The sequence below is a fragment of the Cynara cardunculus genome (genome assembly GCF_001531365.2).
Source record: "Cynara cardunculus var. scolymus isolate 2C chromosome LG 8, CcrdV1, whole genome shotgun sequence".
In the NCBI taxonomy this organism is placed as follows: Eukaryota; Viridiplantae; Streptophyta; class Magnoliopsida; order Asterales; family Asteraceae; genus Cynara; species Cynara cardunculus.
In genome coordinates, this window is record NC_037535.1 from 21,407,769 (window position 1) to 21,409,941 (window position 2,173).

Genomic DNA, 2,173 nt, shown 5'->3' on the forward strand with positions numbered 1-2,173 from the left:
ATAAGTTACGTACAATTTATTTGTAATCTTGAGTTTTAAATAATCTGCATTAATAAACAATACTTTACGCATAAAAAATGGTTTTTAAGAGTTTTTGTCGAATGCTTTATAATATAGGGGGTATATATATATACAAAAAAAAAGAGAAAATATTACAGCTATATGAAATTAAAAATAATAATCACAAGGGCGATGTCTGATTGGTTTAACTTTGGGTTCCAAAGGTCAAAAGTGTCGGGAGATCTCAGGTTTAAATTCAAGAAGGAATAAAAATCCCTTTTATGACCATGGAGGTTCAAATGCGGTGTCTCCGAACTAGTAGGTTGGATATTCAGATTAATAAAAAAAAATAATTCAAATGATGAGTTTGAACAATTAATTATGGAAATAGTTAAGAGATGTTTGATAATAAATACAAAAAGGGGGTGAATTGGAATTCCTTCAACTGCAAATATTTGTACAAAATACAGAAACAGTTAAACGACTTCTTTACACACTTCCATTTCTTAAACTACAACCTCCATTAATCTCCAAATTACTAATTAATTAATTTTAATTAATTAAAAATACCCCCCAAAAACTCCTCCTTCAATTCAATTCCTTAATAATTAATCTCTCCTTCGTTAATCCATACCATTTTACTTGTATTCATGATGCCTTCCTGCAAAACCAAACATTACTAATTAAACATCAGCTTATAATATATATATATATATAGGTTGGTTATTATACAACCCTTGTCATTTGTGCAACCAATACAACACAATCTCAACCGTCTATTTCATTTGATTAATATGTGATTTTATAGAGGTTTTGATTATTTCTTAATATAAAGTATTAATCATAATTAATGAACCGTATTCATCTTCTATAAATATTTAAATCATAATAAATGAACTCTAATCATTTCCATAAATATTTTAATTTAGTGGGTTGCATTGATTGTACAAATGCAATAGGTTGTATTTGAAATAAACCCTATATATATATATATATATATATATATATATATATACTAGAAGGGTATCCGTGCAATGCATCGAGACACATTTCCATTTCAATGTTTCGTTTTATTTTTTATCTACGTCGATATAATACGATTTTATATGGTTTTGAAAAAAGAGATAATGTTTCTATTTTTGAATAAAATATAAATTTGTAAAAAATATACCAATATTAGTATCAAATTAACGATTTAAAAGTTATTGTTTGTGTATTTTTTTAATTCAAATTTTTTATTATAATTTAATTTAAAAAATCTTAATTACCCGGTAATAACGAGACAAGGACCAAGAGTCTAAGAACTTACTGATGAATTCTCAATGTAAATGTATAATTTAATTTAAAAAATATATCAATATTAGTATCAAAGTAACTTAATTTAGGTTTAATAATATATTTTTATAAAGATAATAACTAAGTATTCTGTTACAACTCAATGATTATCCAAATAATATTTTTGATTTTGTATATTTAAAGTGAGATGTTTATCCTTTATTTGATTATGTTTATCTGCAGTTAGTTACACGAATTCAAATATGGGACTTTAATAAGTTGTATTTATGCACAATTTACTTGTAATCTTGAATTTTAAGTAATATGCATCAATAAACATAACTTCGTGCATAAAAAATATTTTTAAGAGTTTTTGTTAAATGATTTATAATATATTTTATATATATATGATGATGATGATGATGATGAAGAAGATGGGTACCTGTGAAGTTGGGAGTGTAATTGAAGGGTAGGTTTGATCTTTGTTTCATGAATGGTCTCTAAACCTCCATGATTCTTATGTTGACTTTTCCGAAGTCTAAACTTCTCTCTCCACCATCGTGTTCCTGAAGACGAGTTCTTGCAGCTGTTATAACCATCATCATCGTCACCACCTGCAAGAAGCTCATCTCTGAGAGTTACCTTCGAATTCATCTCCTTCAATGGCGGAAGTTTGAAGAAGACTTCATCTGCAGAGTTTGCAGAGAAACTGGGAACACAAAACTCGAAATCCGAAGACACAGGAGCTTCTCTGTAACTCATGTTTTCATGGTGGTTTTTTGATTCCACAAAATCATTTGAGAAGGAGATTCTTGGACCCATAAACAACCCTTTTTCCTTCTTCATTTGCTGCTGCTGCTGCTGCTGTTGTTGTTGCTGCATGTTTAAGCATGCCATT

General features: G+C 28.1%; 1 protein-coding gene across 1 annotated transcript; it reads right to left on the reverse strand.

The window, feature by feature from the left end:
- Positions 1-411: 411 nt before the first annotated feature.
- On the reverse strand, positions 412-2,173 carry LOC112517373. Its single transcript, XM_025124782.1, has 2 exons — positions 1,718-2,173; positions 412-661 (listed from the first exon to the last, which is right to left on the reverse strand). The coding sequence occupies exons 1-2, from the start codon at positions 2,170-2,172 to the stop codon at positions 649-651; spliced, it is 468 nt and encodes a 155-aa protein (XP_024980550.1). The 5' UTR covers position 2,173; the 3' UTR covers positions 412-648.